A 24,806-nucleotide genomic window follows, 5' to 3' on the forward strand; every position below is an offset into this window, starting at 1 on the left:
TGAGCCCAAAGGCAGAGGCTTGAACCCACTGAACCACCTAGGCGTCATAGAAGTTGCTTTTGATATTTGATTGCAGTTTTGCAGTCAGTTGAGCAAGATAGTAGAGAAATTAATGGGATCTAGTAAGAAGCAACACTTTCTGTGTAGTAAGAAAACATATATCAAGTATTTTGCCAAAAAACCCCAGATTTGTTTCTGAACGTTAAGAATTTCATACATGGGGCACCCGGGTGGCTCAGTGGGTTAAAGCCTCTGCCTTCGGCTCAGGTCATGATCCTGGAGTCCTGGGATCGAGCTCCACATCAGGCTCTCTGCTTCCCGGAGAGCCTGCTTCCCCCCAACCCCCGCCCCCCTTCTGCCTCTGCCTACTTGTGATCTCTGTCAAATAAATAAATAAAAATCTTAAAAAAAAAAGAATTTCATACATATTTTACTTTTTATTTGCATTTTTTTTTAAACCTTTTGGTAGAGTGGATAGTATTGTCCTCTGTGCTTTCTGAGATTGCTTACTTATGATGCTGATTAATCATGGGTAGATTCTCAGAATGTTACAGTTAAACCTGTAAATAGTTTTCTTTCTTTTCCTGGGCAAAGAGAATATGGTATGTTAATAATCTCTGTAATATTAATGTGGTTTGTGACCGGCTTGGCCCACAAAATTGGACATGTATATTGGATATGTCTTATTCTCATAACACTGATAGGTAAGTGAAGAGTATATGTTAAAGCATGGAATGCTAAAAAAAAATAATTTAGGTATTTTAGGTTAATTTAAATCACAAATATATATAAACTGTAAGGCTCAAGACCTTATTTTTGCTTATTAGTCAACAATGATTTGAGAGGCATCCATATGGGATGTATAAGCCACATAAATAATACATCATTTGTGATGTAAGCATATTAGGAATATGATCTCTGGGACTAGGCTTTCTGGGCTAGAACCCTCATCTGCCTCTTACTAAAATGTGAGCTTAGGGAAGTTTCTCTGTACCTCAGTTTTCCCATGTGCAAAATGCTGATAATTGCAGTGTTAGGAATTGTAAAGCAGATGCTAGCTTAAAGTGGTTAACTCATTTAATCTTGCTGGTAACTGGCACATAAGTGCCTAAGTAAGTGTTTGTTAATGTCCGGATTTGTTCTCTAAGTGGAGTGAAAGAAACTATAAAGACATTTGCAAACTGAGGGCACTTTAGGTTTTTATGATTTGTTCCTTAATATTTAAAGTTGTCTTGCCCATGACTAATATGACAGCATTCTTTTCTAAAATAGCAACATGACTTTTAGCTATTCAAAAGTTTCAATGTAGAGTTCATAGAAATAATGCTTTCTTTTTGCACTTACAGGTTTTGGTAGTCAACTGTGTGATCACAGCAACAAGTAAACTAAGCATAGTTATTAGGCATAGACAGATTTGGGAACAAAAAAACAACTGACAGGAGTGGAAATAAGCCTCTGTATTGGGAAAAAGCTCTGCTAGATGGGAGAGCACCTGACAAGCTGTGGGCACATCAGTCTGTTTTATGGAGAGTCTTGAGCACAAGTTAATATAGACAGCTGAGTGAAGTCTTGAAAGGAAACTACTGCTTGTTCTTTTGAAGAAGATGCTGTTGCAGACTTAACCATCTTAAGGTACCTAGTGTAGTTATCTGCTATGGGTCTGTCTGCTGCTAGATTACAGCCTTTTATCCTATTCTTGTAATGGTTAAGGTACCTTCTGTTTGTGAAAAGTAGCAAGTTCTATGGCCCGGAAGGTAGATGGAGCCATGATTAGTAAGTTTTTCTTAGAACCCTTTGCCAGGACCCAGACTGGTCCTCAGCTCTAGAGAGGGGAACATGCACTTTCAGTTGAATTCTGAGAGATGGGTCCTGAGCTTTTTAAGATTTCCACCAGAATCTTAGATGGTGGCACATAGAATATGGTCATTAAGTTTATGAATGACATCAAGTTTGGGTGGGATAGATGATTCAATAGGTAACTGGATTAAAATTCAAAATATCTGAGGTTTAGAAAAGTTGGTGGATATATACATAGCATGTATATGCATGTATTCAGGAGGGTTAAGGCAAGATAATTTTCTTTTCTTTTCTTTTTTTAAAGATTTTATTGGTTTATTAGAGAGAGAGAGAGAGAGAGCGCAAGAGATCACAAGTAGGCAGAGCAGCAGGCAGAGAGAGAAGGGGAAGCAGGCTCCCCACTGAGCAGAGAGCCCTATGCGGGGCTTGATCCCGGGACCCTGAGATCATGACCTGGTGTCCCAATATTTTATTTTATTTTTAAAGATTTGATTTATTTTTGAGGGAGAGTAAGATAAAGCATGAGCGGGAGCAGGGAGAGGGAGAAGCAAGAAGAGGGAGAAGCCGACTCCCCACTGATCAGGGAGCTGGATGCAAGGATCAGTCCCAGGAACTCAGGATCATGACCTGAGCTGAAGGCAGACTCTTAACTGACCAAGACACCCAGGCACCCCTCAGTTTTGTATTTTAAAGTGAATGACTAAAATAGCCAGGAAATGGACATTTTGAACTTATTTCCTTTTCAATGAGCTTTGGACTGGGAATAAGGAGAGCAGTTTCTTTTCTGCTATCACCTTTCAACTGTATCTCATCACACAAGGTAGGTGTGATCCTGACTTTTTCACCTACCCCTTGGGGGGAATATCCTAGTAGACTGATAAAGCACATAAAATGTTTAGAATTTGAACAAATGAAGGTGCTATTAAGTATAAAAGATGCTAATTTTTTAAAGGGACTGCTTTTATTTATTTATTTTTTTTTTAAGATTTTTTATTTATCTATCTGACAGACAGAGATCACAAGTAGGCAGAGAGGCAGGTGGGGGTTGGGGGGACAGGCTCCCCGCCAACCAGAAAGCCCGATGTGGGGCTCGATCCTAGGACCCTGAGATCATGACCTGAGCCGAAGGCAGAGGCTTTAACCCACTGAGTCACCCACGCGCCCCGAAGATGCTCATTTTTTAATGTGACATTACCTGCACATTTAAATTCTTGTGTTTATATATTGCTAGGTAAGTGTTTTCTCCTCCTCCATGTTTCGTAGATGTCATGTTGGTGCTTGCATCTTCCCTAAATGATATGCGCTGAAATGTTGCATCTTGTAGATCTCTTTTTACTTGGATGTTTTCCAGCACAAGTACCTTGTGCTTTTCTTCCTTAACCCTGTATCTACCCTTGCTAGTCTGTTTAACCTTGTAGTTTGAACCCTTGTAACTCTGTCATCTCCCAAGTTTATCTCTAATTTTCTGACAAAGAAGGATCTAATGATTTAGGTTTACTTTTCATCTTCCATACAAATTATGCTGCATTTGATCTGATTTTCCATAAATATGGGTAAGTGAATGCCTTTCCTTACAAGCCTGAATTATCTTAGTAATAAGAGTAGATAAATGCACACTTCACCAGGATGAAGCAGAAGTATTTGTCACTTGGGTAGGATAGGTACATATATAATTCCTCAGTTTTTATGTAATGATAGTTGCAACTATGAAGGAAAATGCAAAGCTCAGTATCTTGTCTTAGAAGAAGTGTTTCTTGAGTTTAATTATTAACCCACTGCAGAAGTTTCATAGCCATTTAATTATGTTGACCACTGTTCAGGAGAAAACACTCTGACCTCCATACCCATTTAGGGCAGCAGCGTGGCTAGCCAGGAGAAGAATAAGGGCTGGGAATACCTCAGTGTATCTCTCTTTGGTTTTTTGTTCTTAGTTTAGTTCTCAGATTTTTGCTCCTATACTAAATGATTGGGAAATAAGATCTCACTGTACTGTTTTCAGAGCAACATGAAGAATGCCTTTTATAATGGAATAGTAGTAGTACCTGATGTAGTGTAGAATTAAAAAAAAATTTTTTTGTACGAATAATACTTTATTGAGCTATGATTTATATATAGTAAAGTGCGCAATCTTAAATATATTACATAATTTTGTCAAATGTATACATGTTAAGTCATCTGTTAGATAAAGAAAATTTTCATCACTCAGGAAGTGCCTTCCATTTCTACAGAATTTTAAAAACCTATTTTTACTAAGTGGATAGGAATAGTTTAAGTGAGAAATTTAATAATCAATGTGTATAAAATTTCTTTAGGTAGCTGGACAGCAGTGAACTTAGCCTTTAAGAAATTTTTTTTAATATTCTTTTTTTTTTTTTTTTTTAAGATTTTATTTGGGGTGCCTGGGTGGCTCAGTTGGTTAAGCGTCTGCCTTTGGCTCAGGTGGTGATCCCAGGGTCCTGGGATCAAGCCCCATGTCTCGTTCCCTGCTCAGCAGGGAGTCTGCTTCCCCCCCCGCCCCCCCGCAGCTCCTCCTGCTTATGCTCGCCCGTGTACGCATGTGCTCACGCGCGCACTCTCTGTCAAATAAGTTATTTAAAAAATTTTTAAATTTTTTTACTTGTCAGGGAAAGAGAGAAGGAGAAGTAGAGCAAGCACAAGCAGGGGGAGTGGCAGGCAGAGGGAGAAGCAGACTCCCCACTGAGCAGGGAGCCTGAAGTGGGGTGGGCTCCATCCCAGGAACCTGAGATCATGACCTGAGCCAAAGGCAGACACTTGACCACCTGAGCCACCCAGGCATCCCTTAGTCTTTTTACTTTTTAAGATTTTTTTTCTCTACTATAAAAGTGAATTTTGCTAAGCGTTAGTTTTGTTCTAAAACAAGAGTTTGAATTTCTTAAAATACACAGTTGGAAATGAAGAGACTGGGATATAAGGCAGTCCTCCATTTTCTAAGTAAGAAAAGGAAGTGTTTGGTCAATGTGAATACAAACTTTTAGGGGTGTAGGTGAAATAATTAAATGTCTAATTAAAGTGCTAATTATATATTTTAAAACTCTATCTTTTTATTTTGAGATAATTGTAGTTTTATATGCAGTTTAAAAAATAATATAAAAAGATCTTCTGTATTTATTCATTTTACTCCTATGGTAACTTCACATGCATGTTTAAGATAAGGTCACAGGTTATATAAAATAATAAGCATTTGTATATGTTCCTAATATAAATTTTAAAGTATTAGTTTTCCACCCTCTTTATCAAAGCAATTTATTCGAACTTTCCACATCTTTACAGGTATCAGTGTCTTTAATGTTTACTAAAACCATGTTTAAAGCTATTGACCAGTTTTTCAGTTACTCACTTTATTAACAAGTTATTTGAGATAGAGCACTTTAAAAATCTGTAAATGTTACTTCAATTGGAAATTTTATCTGAAGCCACAAGAATCCATTCTTATTTCACTAGGAAAAATGCCATCATTTTAATGTTATTTGTGATCTTCCTAACATTAGAAGGGTTTTATTGCATTGCTTTATAAGTGCTCTTCAAAAGCCTTTTTCAGTGGCAGCTACCTCTTGTAATTCTGAGATCACACTTAATACTTAAGAATTAAAAACTGTATCTTACTCCCTTTAAAATTTGTTGTAATAACCTTGATAAAGCATCCAACACTAATGTTGCCTCACATCCTTCCTAACTTATGTGTTTCTGCCAGGTGATGAGTACTTCACTGTCTTTCCCCTTTGATAGACTCTGACTGGCTAGATGCCCCTGGGAGTTTAATTCCATTGAAATGGTCTTCCTCTTTTGAAATCCCACATGCCCTTAACCCTGGGCATGACTGCATGCTTGGGTTTTTCACTTTTAGGTTTCTTGGGAGCTTTTTCCTTTTCTTCCTGTTGGTGTTTAGTCTAAAATTATTGGTGAGCCTCAAAAGTAAGGATTTAATTGTAAAGTAATTCCTTTTTTTTTTTGGACAGATAATTTTAAGGAGGAAATCCTTGTGTTTGGGTATATATGCTAAGACAGCTGTAGCCACTGTTTACCATTGTGTGTGAGAGTTGGTAGTGTCATTAGTTCTCTTATTTGGGTGAAGTTTTTGGCATTTTTATTTAGTTCTTTGTATTTTGTTCCCTCCTTTCCTGTAGAGCTTTTACATGTTTTAATTTTTGTCTTCCTTTTTTACTAGTTTATTGGTGACCATGGCTCGTCTTGTTTTAATTGTTAGATAGTGTTAGACTAAGTTCTTAGTAATGTGTACAGGGCCACTGATGATAAAGGTGACTTGTTTAACATCTGTATATCTTTTAGCGTAGGGATTTGAAACACATAAAACTAGATGTGGATGTTGTGTCCTTGTGGTCCTTGAATTTTGTATAAAACGTTAAGACACTGTTCATTACAGTACCTCAACTGGAATCTAAGTTGTTAAATTGAAATTATCTTTTAAAGTAGTTTGACCCATATTGCTACATTCTAGAAACTAATCCCTCTTATTAACAATTGCGTCTTTTCCTTTGTAATATTCCCTTAGAAAGAAAACTTTGCAGACATTGTCTGAATGATTTAGAGTGATGTGTAACAGTTCAGACAGGCTGGATGCACTGTTGAAAACCTCCTTTGTCATTGCCAGCTAGGATGTCATCTGTTTGAACTGGCCTTTTTCTTGTTTGCCTGGGGTGAGCAAAGAGTGATGATTTAGCAGATTTAGTAGAGTTGTTTCTTGTTACCTAGCTGTTGTAGGAAGTTAGACTTTCTGGCTATAAGTGTACAAGGTGGCATACAGATTATTACTGGTCTTTAATCATCTAATCTTCTAGGCAAATGGAATGATTTTTAGAGTGGAGGAGGCATTGTAACTTTTTAAATTAACATGTATTAATTGCTTCCGGGGTATAGGTCTGTGAATCATCAGTCTTAGACATTTCACAGCACTTACCATAGCACATACCCTCCCCAGTGTCCATCACCCAGCCACCCTCTCCCTCCCCCACCCCCTAGCAACCCTCAGTTTGTTTCCTGAGAATAAGAGTCTCTTACCGTGTGTCTCCTTCCCAGTCCCGTCTTGTTTTATTTTTTTTCTCTCCCTGCCCCCCACAACCTCCCACAATGCCTCTCAAATTACTCATATCAGAGAGATCATATGATAATTGTCTTTCTCTCATTGACTTGCTTTGCTTAGCATAATACCCTTTAGTTCCATCCATGTCGTTGCAAATGGCAAGATTTCTTTGATGGCTGCATAGTATTGCATTGTATATATACCACATATTCTTTATCCATTCATCTATTGATGGATATCTCTAGGGTCTTTTCATAGTTTGGCTATTGTGGACATTGCTGCTATAAACATTCGGGTGTATGTGAGGTGTTGTGATTTGATTTTTCCTTCCTTCTCCTTCCCTTGCCCCTCAGCCTCTCCCCATCTCTACTTTCTTCCTTTTCCCTCTACTTCTCTCCTTCCTTTAGATTATTAAAGAAGATTGAGTTAGGATAAGAGATAGTAGTGTTTTATGGATGTAAAGAAAATATTATAAGTAAAATGTTTCTAGAATTTTCAGAAATCAGGAATATTAATTAATTCCCAAAGATGAGTTAGTTGGGAGTTAATTTATCCTTTATTAGAAAATTAATATCCTTCAAAATTGGGAAATTTTTTATTTCAGAGGTCAACAAATGATTAAAGTAATATAACCATTTCTCCCATCAAGCAAAGATTTAAAAGTAATAATACTTAATGTTGGTAAGAATTTATTGAAAATATTTTCAGATCCTTTTGATGACAGTGTAAATTCGTAGAACTTATCTGATAAGTAATTTGGCCATACTTACCTAAATCATAGTTTTTCATCTAGTAATTCTCCTCAGAATCAGTTTTAATGAAACTTTATTCAAAGATTTATGACCAGAGATTATGTCTTCAAATGCTCATTATAGAAATATTTATAATAGAAAAAAATCTGGGACAGGGATTGAACATCCAACAGTAAGCAAGGGACTAAATAAATTATAGTATGTACTAGACTATTACAGAGCAAGAAATGGATTTTGAAGAATACTTAATGGCATGGGAAATATTAACTAAATCTAAAATGAAAATGAAATTTTACATATTTTTATCACTTTAAAAAATGAAATATGTGATCTGTGCAAAAGAAAATATGTATATATGTCATAAAGCATAATAAAATGCAAACTTGTGAACATATTACACAACTTTACCAACACTGTTAAATATAATAAATTCTTAATTATGCATATTTATTCATGGGATAAGAAGGAGTTATTTCAGAGTATTAAAGGTTTTCATTTTCGGGGTTTGGATTATCAGTGATCTTTGGTTTTCACTTAAATGCTTATGTTTTCTAAATTCTGTACAAGGGTTATGTGTTCTCAAAACTAGAAAATATCAAACATTCATTGAAAGGAGAGAAAAATTTAAGCTTGTTTCTTTCCACCTCGATTTCATTGGAGAGAAGCTTCTGAAAGTGTCTGTCACCTTTATCTCCTGAGTGACAAATCGTGACTGGATACACAGGGTGGCATTGTCTACTAGTTGTAGGCACTGTAGTATGTATGGTAGTGCTCCTGAGAACTGACAGGCTGGCAGTTACAGGAATTGTGGATGCCCTTTCTTCCAGATGGTGTTTGAATGACCTTTACAAAACACACTTTTGAAATCTATTTAGGTTTTTATGTTTCATGCTTTTAGGAAAAGGGGATTCATTTCTTCATTTAACAAATATTGGGTTCCTATTAAGTACCAAAGAAGAGTAACCAGGAAGGTAATTTGCTAAAAGAAAGCCGGAAGAAGGACTGATTTAAATTGGGTGGTCAGGTGAATCCTGCTTAGGGGGTTTCAACCAGGACTTGAGTGATAAGAAAGAGCTGTTCTGCTGTGATTTAAGGGTAGAGGAAACAGCATGGGCAAGAGCTCTATAGCACAGTCTAGGAAAAGAAAAAAGGCCAGTGTGGTTGGAATGCTGTAGATGAGGGGAGAAAAATTGTAAGAAATAAAGAGAGGAGGTAGGGAAAAGTAAGCAGAGTGAGACCATGAGGGATCATTGTGGTTTTGGAAAGATGTTTGAATTTTATATTAAATGCCATAGGAAATTGTTGGATGGCATTAAGCAAGACATAAAAATAATTTATTTTTCATTATTATTATTATTTTTTAAAGATAGATCAAGAGAGAGAGAGTGAGCCTGAGCAGGGGGAGAGGGCAGCAGGAGAGGGAGAAGCAGGGTCGCCTGAGCAGGGAGCCCGGCTGGGCAGGGAACCCAGATGCAGGGTTTGATCCCAGGATCATGACCCAAGCTGAAGACAGACGCTTAACGGACTGAGCCATCCAGGCACCCCGGCATGATTTAACTTAGTTTTAAAAGATTACACATTGCTTTGTGGAAAATCATTGTAAGTGGTCAAGAGTGGGAATGGGGAGACCAATAAAAAGTCATTTTCAGTGGCCCTGGTGTGAGGTAATGGTGGCCAGAGTGGAAGCATTGAGAAAGGAGAGAAATATAGATTTGAGGTCTCTTTGGAGATTGACACAATGAATTTTGCTGAGTATTATGTATGAGAGACTATAGGAGAGAGGGAAACCAAAGCTGGTTTCTAGGATTTTGACTTGAGCAACTGGAAAGAAGATGTTGGCATTTACAAAAGTGGACAAAATGCATCAGGCAAGTTTGGAAGTATTGGAAGTTCTAGTTTGAAATGTTAACTTTGAGCTGCATGTTGACATGTCAAATAGGCAGTTAAATATATGAGCTTGGAGCAAGTTGAAGAGGTTTGGGATGAGGGTGAATATTTCTGAGTCTTGAGTGTATAGATAGAATATTTAAAGCCATGGGAGAAGTGGAGGTAATGAGGACTGAGTCCTGGGATTTCCAGGTAAAGGTCTTGACTGTGGAGGAGGAGCCAGCAAAGGTGACCATAAGAGAGCAGTTAGGTGAGGAAAACTAGGGTTGGGTAGTAAATTTGATCTAGAATCTGAACAAGAAGGTGAAAGTAAAGGGAATTTCGAGAGGGGTACATCTGGATGAATGGTACTGAGTGAGGGAGGGAGTGAGAGGAGATCGGAGACCTAATTGTGTTTTTGTTTTGTGAGGCTGCTGTAACAAATTACCACAAATTGGATGACTTAAAACAACAGAGATTTATTCTCTTAAAGTTCTGGAGGCTGAAAGGCCAAAATCTGGTGGGGTTGCCTTCTCTCTGTGAGGTTCTAGGGGAGAATCCATTCCTTGCCTCTTCCAGCTTCAGTGAGCTGTCCCAGCATTCCTGGGTTTGTGACCATACTCCTACAGTCCCTGCCTCCATCTTGATATCTCCTCCTCTCCTGTGCATCTCTCCACCAACTCTCTTTGCCCTTTCTCAGAAACACTTGTGGTATCATTTAGGCTCCACCTGGATAATACAGGGTAAACTCAGAATCTTTAATTTGTTTGCAAAGACCTTTTTTCCCCCCAGATAAATTAATTCCAGGGATTACAAATTCCAGGGATTAGGATTTAATCTCTTTGGGTGGCCAGTATTCAAGCTACTAATCCTTGGTTTTAGAAGCCTGGGAGCCTTTGGAGATCTCTATAAGAGGAGTTTCTTTGGAGCAGTGGGACATAAAAGAATCCTCTTTACCTTTCATGTTTGCTGTCACATAGAGAACTCTGTTGTCTGTTTCAAGACTGCAGGTTGATCACATTGCCTTTCTATGGGCCATCAGTAGTTGTATGCCTGTGGTTGAATATGAGAAAGGAGAAAAGGTCTCAGAAGCGTCTGGCAATTCTTTCAAGTTCTGTGTTGCTGAACTGTGATCCAAGTTGGCATTACTAGTGGCCATTATTTCTGTATCCAAAGGCTGGCTTATTTTAGATTTCATACATCTCTGTTTTGGTTAATAATATCAGTAGCTGTATTATTTCTTTCATAACCTGATTGATAAGAACGTTGCTGGGAAATTCTTATTCAGAAAGTGGAATGGATGTCACTTAGTAAGATTTAGGTATAGTGGATATTTTAAATAAATTCTCTTAAGGGAGGGAAGGATGGTGACCCAGTCAGTTGAGTGTCTGCCTTTGGCTCAGGTCATGATCCCAGAGTCCTGGGATCCAGCCCCACGTTGGTCTCCTTGCTCAGTGGGGAGTCTGCTTCTCCTTCTCCCTCTGCCACTCCCCCTTCTTGGGCTCTCTTCTCTTCCAAATAAATAAATAAAATCTTAAAAAAAAATTCTCTGGGGCACTTGGGTGGTTCAGTCATTGGGCATCTGCTTTCTGATTGGGTCCTGGTCCTGGAGTCCTGGGATCGAGCCTCACATCAGGCTCCCTGCCCATTGGGAAGCCTGCTTCTCCCTTTCCCAGTCCCCCCTGCTCCCCCACCGCCTGTCCCACCCCCTCCCCGCCTGTGTTCCCTCTCTCTCTGTGTCTCTCTCTGTCAAATAAATAAATAAAATCTTTAAAAAAAAATAAAAAAATAGAATTGTTTAAAGGGAGAGAAGGGGATGCAGAGAAAAATGCAGTTTTTCCCCTTTTTTCCCCCGCTTACCAGCTTTGTGAAACACAGATGATAAAACTGTTGCTGTGCTGAGCTGCCCTCATTGGTTCTTTGCACACTTTCCATGATTCCTGCAGGATAATGGGAAACATCAAAAGTGCTAAACAAGTTATCTCTTGCTCTCTGTGCTACTGCATGGACAAAAGATAGGGACCACATCTGGAAGAGGTTTGCTTTCCTGGGATTTCTAGTAAACAAAGAAATTCCTTTATCCTCAGTTTTCTTTCAGTTGGAACTAAAATACTTGGCAGTCTAAGGTTGCTTCCCTACCTGTATGTATATTTGGAGAGGAGAGCAGGGATTGGGCTTCCTCCTGATGAGAGCTTTTCCTTTCTCAGGGAGCTTACTTGATCAGTGTACATTAAATCTTTGCTTGTGGGACCATATTCCTAAATTACCAGAGTGCTGACTCAGGATTTATGTGTACCCTTCAGCTTCTGTATTGGGGGCAGCGGCCCTAGTTTGTCATGCTGAAAAGAAGTCAGGCTTTGGAGTTGGCAGACCAGGTTCATCCACATACTTTTTCTTTAATCTTTGGCAAATTATATACCCTCTGGAAGCCTCTTTTTCCTCATTTTTTAAAATGGAGTTGAAGGCATCTGGTGTGCTTACCACAGAGTAGCCATGTAATAAATAAATTTTTACCAATATAATAACTTCTTTTCATCTTAATACTCGGAATTTCCTTATTGCCTTTGATGTCTTTGTATTAAGCAGAGTCCTAAAGAAAGATTCACTTGTTAACATAGCATCTCTTTTGGGGAAGGAGAAATAGTGGACCCCCACCTCCTACCCACCTCCCCAGTTTTGTCTCTGTGACAATTACTTGCCATTAGGTCTTGGATTCCAGTACATTGGAAAACAACCATAATCATCAGGGAATACTTTTGAGGGAGGCTTTCATTAATGGTAGAATTTACTAGGGAGGGCAGAAGAAAGTTGGCTTAATGTGTATAGGAGTATCTCTGGGCAAAGACTGAGATACTGGGAAGGGAGTTGCTGAGGAATTAAGCTGTGAATAGGTCAGTTTATCCAATATAGAGTATTCTAGGTTTGGGGAAGAAAGCTGTAGGAACGTGTCCACTTGGAACAGGATCAAGAAGGGAAACAGCAATGAGAAGAACTTAATAGACAAGTTATTGATTGCCCACTGTGTTGTGCCTGTGCTGCTTTGTAGTGTCAGGTGCTGTGTTATGCTATGAACAAAGGATGAACAAAGGATGGCATTTGGCCAAGGTCATGTATTTCCTCTTTAGTTCCCCAGCTAAAGACCTTGGGCAAGCTGCTTGCCTGTCAAGTGGAGATAAGACTGTCCTTTTATTTCCTGAGATCCTTCAATTTAATAACACCTAGGAGGAGGTAGAAGGAACATTTCCTCATTAATTTAGTCCTCATTTGTAACCAATCGTATGATGTTTCCTGGTTGTAGAAATTTTAATGTGATTTTTAAAAAAAAGTGCATTTTAGAAGCAAAGCAGTAAAGTGATACCCATCTCATGGATGGCGGAAAGATTAATATAATGTATGTTAAGTGCCCATCAGAGTTAGTATTCAGTGAATTGTAGCTATTATTAACAGATCAAAGGACATGAAAAATAATTTGTTTGGGAACCTCTGAAGAAAGAATTTTAAACAACAGGGTCAAAATGTGACCAGGATCTGAAATAGGACTAGAATGAAGGGAAAGAAGATGAGATAAAAATTCAAATAATGTTAGGGAGATAAATGAGGGTGTATCTGAGTAGAAAGTTTTACTCCTTTACAGACAAAATTTTCCTTGTTTGTAGTGATACCTTCACTTGTGGTATATGTTCCATTGTGAACAGAGAGAATGTGGTAATCTTGTGGGACAAAATGACTCCTGTGTCATCTGGGCATATTAGAGTAATTCTGATCTATGCAATTTCTGAATTTTGCTCATCACAAAAAATAAAGCATTGTTTGATGCACTGATAACAAAGTGTGTGTTAGTTTTTGTTGTTCTGTTTGTTTTCATTTTCTTGTGGGAGTGGGTGGTTGGTTAGGGACTTAATTAGCATTAGTTTTTAGCTAATCCCCTGACCAGGAGATTTCTTGCTTAATTTCAAACATCTTTATGTTTTCATTAGAGTAATACTGAATTTTTAGCTCTTCTTTCTTTTTTTTCTTTTTTTTTTGCCCCAGGTCCAGCAAGACTATGAATCTCTGTTCCAAATGCTTTGCTGGTAAGTGCAGAAAAAGGGTTTTTAATTTGTTTTAGTTTTCCTTCTTTTAATTGTTTTTAAGATGATCTAAGTTATTTGGCCTTCCTTTGTGTTTATGCATGGGGTTTTGTTTCCTTTGCATATATGTGAAAGTAGTTCTCTTTACCAAGTACTTCATATATTTCCCTAGGACAATTGAAATAGCCTTCCCTGAGTGAAATAAAATTGTCTGTGTACTTGCACCCAATAGACTTTAATAATGTACAGTGGTGGGCATATAGTAAAACTATAAAAACTTGTGTTGTAGTAGGATAACAACATGTTCATCTCTGATTTTGACTTGAAATGTTAGTAGTGAATATTGCTTTTACCAATGAGAATACAAGAGAGAGGATATTTTCATGTTGGAGTCAGGAAGAGAATCATGTTGAATTAGCCCTAGAATCCAGTCCCTTGTTGAAATTATGTTGGGTAAATCACTTAATCTCTTTGGACCTTAGAGTCATCATTTGTAACATGAAGGGCTTGGGCTTGATGTTTGTCAAGGGCCTTTTCCACCCCTCAAAATGCTGATTGGTTGACTCCATAAACTATGACTCCTTCATGAACTTAAACCTTCATTAAAAAAAAGAGAATTTTATATCTAATGATCTCATATGAAATAACTAAGTCTTTAATGAGATATGTTTAATCTTCCTTTTCTAGTCATTTTGTCAAAGATAAAGCTGGATGCAGGATAGATTTTGATCAGGAATGTATAGCAGTAGGGCAGAGTTCACTTTGAACTGAACACAACTTCAGTTTGTGCAGAGGTACCTGGGCATTTTAAATGGAGAATGAGGTAGAATGGAGAATGAGCTAGCTAGTTGCTAGCTTGGCTCAGTAGAGTCAGGGAAGTAAAGAATTATAAAGGGTTTGTCAGTGTAAGTGATGACTAGGTTGGTTGTGTCTGCTCGCTGATGTACTGGAAGTTTAGATTCTATTCTGCTGAGACTGAGAGACTGAGGCCCTACCATTTTTTTTTTTTAAATACTTTTTAAAATAAACATAGGCTCTACCATTCTTGATGGTTAGATTTTAAAAGAATGGCTTTCATGTCCTTGAGATAGGGATTCCTGAGGTTTAGGAGTTGCATCTGCATCTCAAAGGGACAGAGGAAGGATTCACAGTTGCTTGTAGACAGGTTACAGCTAGAAAAGCTTTTAATTCTTTGGTAGACAGGTTACAGCTAGTAAAGCTTTTAATTCTTTGGTAGCCTTGAGCTTTCTCAGGCAGGCACTTTAAGAGGGGCTAAGGTCATCCTGGGGATGGGTCCTTGAGTTGTTAGAAAATGTGTTGGTGTTTGTTTAAATATTTAATGTTTGGGGGAGGCCTAGATGAAATCATTTGTGTTGAGTCTGTAGTTTTTATAGGTCACGGTTGAGTCCTAGTTGAGAAGAGGGTTCAGAAGAGAGCCTATAGCTAGAGATTGGTTAAGGAGAGACTCTGTTAGATTTCACCTTCTCTTCATTATGCTACTTGGGCAAGAAAATAACCATAGTTAGGCTTTAGTCCTTTACGTTTATGCTTAAATTAGGGGATAGTTGGGAGGGAATTGGGGGAGTTGGGAAAGGTGGCAGTTTGTATCTGTTAAAAGTTTGGAATTTGTCAAACACTTTGGGTCTTTAAAAGGAAAAAAATATTGGTAAGTTTGGTTTTTATCCAACTTTTAACAGTATGTCTGCCATTAAGTGAGCATATTGTACTTTTTTACTCTGCATGTCTACAATTACACATATATGAAGAAATGCTTCCTTACTGGTGAGAGTTTAAGTTTTATAGTAAAGATGAAAATAGCAGTGAGACAAAATGTGTATTAGATTGATGACTATCTCCATATAGAGCTAGCTTCCCCTTGTAATTCAGTAAAGTGTGGCTTTAGGACAAAGCCAGGCACCTTTGAGTAAAGGGGCTCACATCAAATACTCAAAGAACCATCTTGTGTCCCTGACTAAATACAAAATTTTAAAAATTTCTGTGAAGGCAGTTCAGCTGTGTTCTTTGCATTTCCTTGTACTTGTAGGGTATGAAATGAGGAACTCATGAGGATGAAAGATACTGCATAGGGAATGTAGTCAGTGATACTGTAATAGCATTGTATGGTGACAGATGGTAGCTACACTTGTGGTGAGCACAGTATAACATACAGACTTGACTAATTCCTGTGTTTTACACCTGAAACTAATGTAACATTTTGTGTCGACTAGACTTCAGTTAAAAAAAAAAAAAGGAATACTTTTAATATGCATTAATACGTCAATTTACAGAAAGGGACAAAAATAGAGGAACTAAAGTATAAGAGATCTCTTGTGAGTTGAAGGTTAATGAAAAATACAGATAAAGATTTTTTAAATTATAAGCTACTGGTGTAGTTATTTCATTTTCTGAAAATTAATTTTTTTTTAAAAAGAGTATTTATTTGAGAGAGTAAGTGAGCAAACGAGCGTGAGAGAGAACACACCAGCAGGGGGAGCAGCAGAGGCAGAGGCAGAGGGAGAAGCAGGCTCCAGGCTGAGCAGGGAGCCCGGTGTGGACCCAGGGCTGGTCCTGGGATCATGGCTTGAGCAGAAGGCACCCCTGAAAATTACTTTGAATGTAACTTTTAAAATATATGTATTTGTTGGAAGATAGTTAAGTTTATTTTTGTTACATGGTTACTTGTGCTTTTGTCTCATTATTTGTAAAGAATGTTACAATAAATAAAATGATACATGTCATATAAGAAACACATTCTAACATGATTCTAGAGCTAGGTGATACTTAGTTTTGTAAGATTCTGTTTTCACATACTTACTCAAAAGAGTAATCTTAGATGCTGGTTTCTGATACTTTGGAGAGAAAATAAAACTTTTTTTTTTTTAAAAAGATTTTATTTATTTGGCACAGAGACACAGAGGGAGAGAGGGAACTCAAGCAGGGGGAGTGGGAGAGGGAGAAGCAGGCTTCCCGCTGAGCAGGGAGCCCACTGCAGGGCTCAATCCCAGAACCCTGGGATTGTGACCCGAGCTGAAGGCAGAGGCTTAACCTTCTGAGCCACCCAGGTGCCCCTCATGTTTACTTTTGTTATTTCTCAGTATTGTCATATATTTATTGTTTTAGTTCAAAATGGACGTTGGAGAGGCTTTAAGTGTTTGAAATGGCCAGTAGTCAAGGAGTATTTCATTTTCCTCATTGCTGAATACTTTGTATCTAATTTGAAAATTATCAGCCTTGTTCATTACTGTCAAATTCTCTACCTAAATCATAAATTATTACTGAATAATACAGGTTATGCTTTTAACATGAATTTATTTATAATTATATTTATTTATATTTATATATTATATTTTATTTATAATTATAATTATTTCTAATTTATTTATAACAAGAATTTATGCTCGTAGCATGCCATTAGTTTATTTGGGATCTTTATTTTCCCTTTCAAAAATAATATATCAGCTAAATGCTGATTGACAAGACTACAGAGCAGTATCTGTGGTATCTTGTTTTTAATTAGACTATACCTAATTTTTATTTTTATTGAAGTATAGTTGACACACGTTACATTAGTCTCAGGTATGCAGCACAGTAATTCGACAAGTCTGTATGTTACACTGTGCTCACCATATCTGTCATCTGTCACCATACAGTATCATTGTCAGTATTACAGTATCATTGACTGTATTGCTTCCATCTGTGTGATTTGTTTCATACCTGGAAGCTTATATGTCCCACTTTCCTTTAATTATTTTGCTCATACACTTCCTTTTCCTCTGGCAACCAGTAGTGTGTTCTCTGTATATATGGCCTGTTTTCTGCTTTTCTCTTTATTTTGCTTTTTAGATTCCACATAATAAGTGAAATCATGCAGTAGTTTTTTAAAGAACATGTACAAAGTTATATATTTATATAAAATAATATGGCATATCTAAATACATGGGTGGCATTGAGGAAACTGTACAAGGATGTCCTACATTTCCTTCTTCCCACATGGACTTTAGATTAAGGAAGACAGCATGAGGAAATGGAGCAAGAAACAGAAAAATTATATGCAGGTGACAGTGAAGGAATCTGGGGGCCAGGGAATCTGGGAATTCTGCTGTTTGCATTCCTTCCTCACCAACTTTTCCTCCATCCAGTCTGAGTGATAGCCTGACAAGTGAATGGCCAGTCAGGGAAAAAAGTATAGACACCTGCCGTCACCCTGCATATGCATCAGCAAGTTCATGGTTATTCTCATTTGGCCAAATATTTGGCGTATCAGAATTTGTGAGAATTTGAGAGGGCAAAAGAGGATTATAGAATCTTGCCCTCGGCCTGTTCTACTCTGGTCCTCTTCTGTCCTAATTAGCAGTGGGATTCAGGCCAAGATAGTGATAAGTGGACTGAAGGTGCTGGCCACCAACACCCCTTTCCTCCACCTGCGCACAGATTTTTTATTGCTACTTCTCCTCATCTCATTGGACTAATGTTACTGAGCTCTAGGAAAGCAGAGATTTCTCAATGCTCTTTTCTCTCTCCCTGACCACTTCCCCACTCCCACCAAAGGTGAATCATTGCCTAAGAAAGAAACTTTTGCTTCAGCCCTGCCTTAGTACCAAGGCCTGTAGGCTGGCTTTGTTTGTCCTTTTACTTCTGGTCTCCTTAACAATACATATGGCATCTATCTGAAATGTGGGATTTTACCACATGAATGTGACTGAGCATGTGTCTTCAGGCCCATAGCTTTTTAGCAGCAAAGGCCAGGAAAGTGGGTGGGGGCAAGATGCTTCCATAGAAGCTAGCTTCTTAAGCTTTTTCCTTAAGCTTCCTTTCCTTTTCTTAAGACCATGATACTTGTGAGGCCCTCTTGCCTGAATTTATAAACCCCGAATCTCAGCTTCATCTTGCTCCATGTATTTGTTAAATGGTTCCCATCTGTAGGCTCACCCATCAGCCTTCCTTCTTAGTTTTACAATGAATACCATAGATTTTTTTTTCCAGCTGGCAGTTATATGATTGTTAAATTAGAATCAATGTTACCTATATTCAGCTCTTTTACAGATGAGGAAATAGACAGCCACTGAGGTTAAAAGGCTTGACCAAGGTTACACGTCAGTTCTACTGAGATAGAGTGCAACTAGAACCCAGATATCTTGACTCCAAACCCAGTGCTCTTTCCACTATCTCGTGATACTTGGAAAAGCAACACTCCAGAAGAGAAAGAGAAGGTGCCCGTTTCATGTAAATAATGTTCTCTAGTCTTTACGTTATTTAAGAACCAGGGTAAACTGTCAAGAGATACTCACTGAGTAAGGGAGGCTAAGTGAGCATTTAGTTTTAGGCAAGCAAATCAGTTTTTCTTTTTGAGGATTTTCTAAACCTGCCATAATGGAAACATAAGCAATAGCAGCCTAAGGGAGAAAAACACTTAGAAGCACAGAAAACAGATCTCATTCAATTTTTTTTGCCTTATCCCAAGTATGTCAGATTAGCCTCCAGATGTAAATCTGCCATATTATTCCCAAGGTTTAGTTTACCAGTTTTGGGATACTCTCTAATCACATCTATCCTTTTGCAAACAAAAGAATGTTTGCAACATTATCCAATCATAGTCTCTTATTTCTGACCCCTACCTGGGCTACAGTGAGGGTGTAGAAGTCTCAGTTTAACCAAAGAAATGAACTCCGCCTTTTTTCAACCCACATCTCTCTTCAGAAGCACACAGCAGAATTGCAGTCATTTCTGGCTAGCATGGTGAGAAGATCTAATAAGGCATTCATTCCATCCTTCCCTATGATAAATAAAAGTCCAGTGGGTGAGGAAGGGGAGAGAAGGGGGCCCAGTTTACCCCACAGTTTGCTGGTGACGGATCCTGTGAGATGGAGATGTGATCACCAATTACCAGGTTCTTGTCTGGTCCTGTACTTGGGATTGTTTATTCTTCATCTTGTCTTTGGCCGTGTTGTAGTCTCTTGAGTCAAAATATGTTGCCTTTTCTGGAATCTGTGCATGAGGAAGTCAGAATCTCCAGGCTTTTGACTTAGGCTTGGATATTTGGCCTTTAGCTTTGCCTCCTTGGCTCTCAGTAAGAATAGCTATTTCTCCTCTGTGTCCTGCATCTCTTCACCAGTCTCCTTTGGAGGATTCTCCTCTCTTGTTTCTTGGACTTCTTGGGACCAGGCCTGTGGAGGTAGGAGGCTTGGGAAGTCAACCAGAGAAGGGAAGGGGAAGGAGAAATGGGGACAACCACTGCTATGACTGCTCTCAACTAGGGTTGCTCAGTTAAAATGGTGGCCCTTGCCTCCTACTTTCTTCCTTCCTTCTTAAAATTTATTTATTTATTTATTTATTTATTTGAGAGCCAGAGAGGGAGAGCACAAGCTAGGGAGAGAGAGGAAAGCAGGCTCCCCACTGATTAGGGATCCCGCCCTGAGCCAAAGGCAGATACTTAACTGGCTGAGCCACCCAGGCACCCTGACTCTGACTTAATTTCACTTAGCACAATATCCTTTAGGTCTACCCATATTGTTGCAGATGGTGAGATCTTGTTCTTTTTCTATGGCTGAGTAATATTCCATTGTGTACGTATACCACATCTTATTTATCCATTCATCTATTGCCAGACACTTAGGTTGCTACCATATCTTGACATTGTAAATAATGCAGTAAAGATAGGGGTGCATATATCTTTTTGAAGTAGTATTTTAGTTTTGTTTGGGTAAATACCCATTACTAACATATATAACATAATTTATATATATCTAGTTGCATGGGATAAAGCTGAAAGAGAAGGTACATGAGAAATTTAATTTTGGCAGTTGGAGAGATTTGGAGGGATTTTTAATTAATTTTGTTTATATCTATGTTAAACTTTTATTAATGTAATTATAAATAATATTATAGATATTTTAAAAGGTAAGTATGTTCTTACATCAGACATGTACCATAAGTGGTTAATTTCTTTTTGAAATGAGCAAACGAGAATTGGCCATAGATTACAGCACTGGGAATCTAAATGTTGACATCCAAGTTCAGTGATAGAACAGTGCAGGGTTTAGGGTGGAATGTAGATTAAACCAAGATGCAAACATTTCTCTTCAAGGTGACTTGTTTTTCATGGTAATTTCCAGAACAGGATAACAAATTCCTGTTTCATAGGAAGTAAATTAAAACATTTCCTCATGAACCTGTAGCTCTTCTGTTTAGAGTTGCACTCTGATCTTTTTTCTGCTTCCGTTCCATGTTAGAAGTTCAGAGTAAAAATGGCTTGATATACCAGTCCCTTTTGGAAGCAAATAAGAGTTTTAGGTTACAGCTGAGTTTTGAGGTTCTGTAGTAAGAGGAACAGAGTGAATCTGAATATTTTAAGCACTTCTTGTTACGCGTGTTTTCTTCTAGAAGTTGTGGGAACTCTGTACCCATCACTAAAACAGTATAAAACAAACTACCATCTCTAGTGTGTCATTTTATAACATGGTGAGGTTGGGGCAAGATAATAGAATTTGAATGCTTGTCTTAACCTTGATTTTTTTTTTTTAAGATTTTATTTATTTATTTGACAGACGGAAATCACAAGTAGGCAGGGAGGCAGGCGGGGGGTGGGGGGAAGCAGGCTCCCTGCTGAGCAGAGAGCCCGATGCGGGCTCGATCCCAGGACCCTGGGATCATGACCTGAGCTGAAGGCAGAGGCTTAACCCACTGAGCCACCCAGGCGCCCCTTAACCTTGATTTTTCAAATCACCTTTTCCAGAAGAAAGGTGGCTGCTGATCTTAAAATGAGGCATGTGAATAGGGTGTTTCTGTTTTTGTGATTTTGTTGACTTGCTTACTGTCCTATATGCTGATTTCTTAAAAACAAAATCTAAAAAAGATTTCTCAAGTATAATATGTGCATTGATCCCATTGGTTAATAAGAGGCAGTTCAGCTTATTGAATCTCTCAGCCAGTGTGTGTCCATTGGTGGGTATCTGGTGTGGGTGTCTTAAATTCAGGATATTACAGAAAATAATATAATAAACGTCCACAAGCCAAACCAGAATTGATAAATACTAAGTTTTTTGTCCTTTTTGTTTTTTTTAATAAGATTTTTTCTGTCTGTCTATTTATTTAAATTTTATCTAGTTATTTGAGAGAGAGAGAGAGAGCACATGAGCGAGGGAGAAGGTCAGGGGATGAAGCAGACTCTCCGTGGAACTAGGAGCCTGATGTGGGACTCCATCCCGGGACTCTGGGATCATGAACCGTGCTGAAGGCAGTTGCTCAACCAACTGAGCCACCCAGGCGCCCCTATTTTATTTATTTTTTAAAAAATTTGTTATTTATTTATTTGTCAGAGAGAGAGAAAGAGGGCAAATGTGGAGCAGCAGGCAGAGGGAGAGTGAGAAGTGGGCTCCCTGTGGAGTAAGGAGCCTGATTCGGGACTCATGACCTGAGCCGAAGGCGGACGCTTAACCAACTGAGCCACCCAGGTGTCCCCATATTTTATTTTTTTTTTTAAGATTTATTTATTTTTAGAGAGAGTGTGTATGAGTCGGGGGAAGGCATATGGGGAGAGAGAATTTCAAGCAGACTCCCTGCTGAGTGGGGAGCCTAATATGGGGCTCCATCTCACAACCTTGAGTTCATGACCTGAGCCAAAACCAAGAGTTGGATGCTCAACCCACTGAGCCACCTAAGTGCCCTGTTCTAGAACATATTTTACAAGGGAACTAAATCTCTTAGTTTTCTTCTACCCCAATTATTTTTTCCATTTTACAAAGAATCACTCTTCTTAATTTTGCATTTATACTTTTTAATATGAATGGGTGCTTATATAAACAGAATATGATTCTGTTTTAAAAAATATATAAGTCATATGTTGCCCTAGTCATGCTACAACTTTTTTTTTTTTTAAAGATTTTATTTATGTATTTGACAGAGATCACAAGTAGGCAGAGAGGCAGGCAGAGAGAGAGGAGGAAGCAGGCTCCCTGCTGAGCAGAGAGCCCAATGTGGGGCTCGATCCCAGGACCCTGGGATCATGACCTGAGCCGAAGGCAGAGGCCCCAACCCACTGAGCCACCCAGGCACCCCTGGTTTATAATATTGTTTTAAAATCAGTATCCTGATTTACCCTGAATAGTCTCAGTTTAGAGCGTTTATGACCGTGAAACTAATAACACCTCTTTGTACCCTTCAAAATGTTTGGTTGATAAAATATTTGGTTTATCAACCAAAACATTTGGTTACCTTCATTATACCATGATCACCTTCATTATACCATGCTCCAGTTGATCTAGTTCTCTCTTGATGGACATAGAAGTTTCTTTCAATCATTTCTTTTTTTTTAAGGATTTTATTTGACAGATATTTGACAGAAAGAGACACAGCGAGAGAGGGAACAGAAGTAGAGGATTGGGAGAGGGAGAAGCAGGCTTCCTGCCGAGCTGGGGAGCCCGATTCGGGGCTTGATCCCAGGACCCTGGAATCATGACCTGAGCCAAAGGCAGACGCTTAAGGACTGAGCCACCCAGGCACCCCTCAATCATTCTTTTAATACCACAGTTGCAGCCCTAAGTTTTCTCTATTTTTTTTTTTTTTAAACTTGTTTGAATATGTTAAGACTGTTTCTTTGTTAGAAACCCTATTCTCCATGGTTTGCCTTCCTTGCTCTCAAATGAAAGCAAGACAAAGAGCAGCAGGTCCTTAACTGATTAGCAAAGCTGAACTCTGGCAGCCCTTTCTGACCTCTTAGTCTATAGCAGTTTGCTGTCTCACTAATAAGCATTCTTAAATTGTATGGTTAATTATTATGTAAGTCAAGATAAATGAAGCAGTGTGTTGAAGATGATGTTGTCATGGAAATTATGTCAAAAATAATTGTTGCATTTCTAATGGGACACACAATGCTCAGTGCTCTAAGTAGCAGACAGGTAGCTTCTTTTAGGCCTTGAGTAGAAAAATTGTCACTGTGTGTCAGTATTTTAGGAGAAATGGAAGAATTTAATAGTTATTGGGTATTTGGCTTTTTTTTTTTTTTTAAGATTTTATTTATTTATTTGACAGAGAATACAAGCATGGGGAACAGCAGAGGGAGAGAGAGAAGCAGACTCCCCACCAAACAGGGAGCCCACTTTGGGTCTCGATCCCAAGACCCTAGGATCATAACCTGAGCCAAAAGCAGATGGTTAACTGATTGAGCCACCCAGGTGCCCCAGTTAATTGGATTTTTAAGATAGTTTGGCTCTGTCATTTGACTTTATTTCTGTCCATGTCCTGGTCTAAAATTGTGTTCTTCATATGGTGCATAGGATTAACCATTGCATAGAGAGAAAATATTAGGATATCTGCTTGTATACTTGTATCATGCTCTCTCTCTCTATATATATATATTGTTGATTTTTGTAATGTATATATAATCTTATTGGTATTAGATTCCTAGGGCTGCCATAACAAATTACCCCAGACTGGGTGGATTAAGACAACAGAAGTTTATTCTCTTACAGTTCTGAATGGCAGAAGTTTGGAATCAAGGTGTCAGCAGTCAGGCTTGGTTTCTTTTGGAGGCTCTATGAGGAAATCCTTTCTGTGCTTCTTGCTTCTGGTTCCTGCCAGCAATTCTTGGCATATCTTGGCTTGTACATACATTACTCCAGTGTCTGCCTTCATCTCCACGTGGCTTTCTCTCTCATATCTGTCTTTTGGATTTAGTGCCCCCACTTTTGAAGGATGATGTTATTTTGAAACTCGTAATTGCATTTGCAGAGGTGTTTTTAATAGATAAGATTACATTCACAGGTTTTAGAGAGCTATATAATATATATATATTTTTTTGGTGAGGCATCTGGGGAGGGGCCACACCATCTACTCCGCTGCAGAATATGTAACTATTTTTAAAACAAATAGACATGTAAGAGGTGTGTGCTCAGATTTTATACTGATGGTATAAAGAAGTTTGGAGAGACTCCTGGTTCTGATATCTGCTTGGGTTAGATGTGGTTGACCCCTTCATATACTAAGACAGTAAGCCTTGATGATACACAAAGCTGCATAAGAGTTCACTGTTCATATTGGTAGACTATGCAAATGAAATGATAGGTAGGTTTATGGACTTCTTTTACGTTTGGCAGGAACATTGATGACTATTAGGTAGACTCAGGAAAGCACCATGAGACTATTTTTGTGCTTCATTGATCTTGACTCCACTATGCTACAGATAACAGTAATTCTTAATCTGACTCTTCGAGTGAGAGGGTTATGGTGAGGCTGATTTTTGATACTTTCTGGTTGTAACCGCCATGC

General features: G+C 38.4%; 1 protein-coding gene across 1 annotated transcript in view; it reads left to right on the top strand.

Annotated features, from left to right (window-relative positions):
* The window catches only part of ZFAND3 (zinc finger AN1-type containing 3), a 334,816-nt gene that overhangs the window by 101,563 nt on the left and 208,447 nt on the right, over positions 1-24,806 (top strand). The window contains exon 2 of the mRNA XM_045071246.1: positions 13,507-13,547. Within this exon, the coding sequence (XP_044927181.1) occupies positions 13,507-13,547 (41 nt within the window). The remainder of the gene's footprint in view (positions 1-13,506; positions 13,548-24,806) is intronic.

This window comes from Mustela putorius, unplaced genomic scaffold, assembly GCF_011764305.1.
Source record: "Mustela putorius furo isolate JIRA1106 unplaced genomic scaffold, ASM1176430v1.1 tig00003983_pilon_pilon_pilon, whole genome shotgun sequence".
NCBI lineage: Eukaryota > Metazoa > Chordata > Mammalia > Carnivora > Mustelidae > Mustela > Mustela putorius.